The sequence below is a fragment of the Merops nubicus genome, unplaced genomic scaffold, assembly GCF_000691845.1.
Source record: "Merops nubicus isolate BGI_N331 unplaced genomic scaffold, ASM69184v1 scaffold30075, whole genome shotgun sequence".
NCBI lineage: Eukaryota > Metazoa > Chordata > Aves > Coraciiformes > Meropidae > Merops > Merops nubicus.
In genome coordinates, this window is record NW_008610800.1 from 1940 (window position 1) to 3186 (window position 1247).

General features: G+C 60.1%; 1 protein-coding gene across 1 annotated transcript in view; it reads left to right on the plus strand.

Moving 5' to 3' along the window:
- Window positions 1-375, plus strand: part of LOC103773650 (scavenger receptor class F member 1-like) — a gene marked incomplete at its 5' end in the record, with an annotated part of 2264 nt that extends 1889 nt beyond the window's left edge. Inside the window, one exon of the mRNA XM_008941025.1 lies at window positions 1-375. This exon is cut by the window's left edge and continues 269 nt beyond it. Within this exon, the coding sequence (XP_008939273.1) occupies window positions 1-375 (375 nt within the window).
- Window positions 376-1247: the final 872 nt, after the last annotated feature.

Genomic DNA, 1247 nt, shown 5'->3' on the forward strand with positions numbered 1-1247 from the left:
GTCGAGGCCATTCAGAAACCACCCCGCCGGGCCCTGGCACAAGGCAGAGACTCAGTGAATAGCTGCAAGAAGAGGGAGAGTGTCCCGGGGGCTCCCGATGAGCCATCCTCTGGCAAGCACCAGCATCTCCCTGGGAAGAGACTGTCCTTTCTTCTCTCATCTCTCTCACCAAAAAACACCAGTGCTCAGGATGGGGCCAACGATGCTGTAGGTGCCACAGAGAAGGGTGAAAGCCCCGAGTTAGTCCTCAGCCTGGAAACAAAGGAACAGGCTGCCCTGGAGGAAGAGCCAAAGTACGAGAACGTGATCAGCGGTGGTGCCGATTCACCCCCCAGCCCCGCCAAGGAGCCGCCGGCCACTGCTGCAGCCACCTGAGCCACCACCACCCGGGGCAGAGGGAGCCCAGGAGGCCCCTCTGACCCCTGCGTGGGGGGAGCCGAGGACCCCCTCTGGGCTGTGGACTGGAGAAGCATCGAGCCATCCCATGGACCTCCTTTCCTCAGCGCTGCATTGCTGGTGTGGACCCTCGCTGGCACCGCCGCTGGTGGGATGGGTGATGCTGAGAGCTGCAGAGGTGGCAGCCCCATGGGACCGAGGTGCTTCGGGGCTGGTTTCTGCTCCCCCCTGCCCTGTGTGCCCCGTTTTGCACCTGCCACAGCCTGGAGGGACAGCAATGCTCTGGGTGTAGCAGTGGCACCTTCTGATCCCTGTTGGCACCAGGCTTGGGGACGTAAGAGGGACAGCGGCTGCTGAGGGCTCAGCTGGGACACCCACAGGCAAAAACCAGTTTCATCCCATTGGCTTTCCCCTTTCCCTGTCCAAACTCTGGTAATGCTGCTTGGAGCCTCTTGCTGTGAAGGTGCTTCTTGCTGGAGGGTATTTTATGGAACTGGAGATGGGCCGTTAGAAGCAGCTTCAGCAAGAATGAATTTTAGCCGTTTGACTCGAAGGATCTCTGGGTGTGCAGGGGTTTATCTGTGTGGCTCTGGCTTTCGTGGCAGGCTCTGGCTGCCTTTGTTTCTCTGTGCAGGCGTAGCACATGAAGAGGCTCATGGCACGGCACGGGGTTTATCGACGAGCCACAGTTGTGCAAGAGCAAACGTGGCAGCCGGGCTGTGACCATCAACCTGTGCACCCGGCGCTGCGCTGGCCTTGATAAGGATGAAAGCTGCCTGGAAAATGGCATTTCCATGGGTGCCCTCAGCTCCTGCCACCTCCCACACCCCACTCCTGCTGCAGCAGCACCT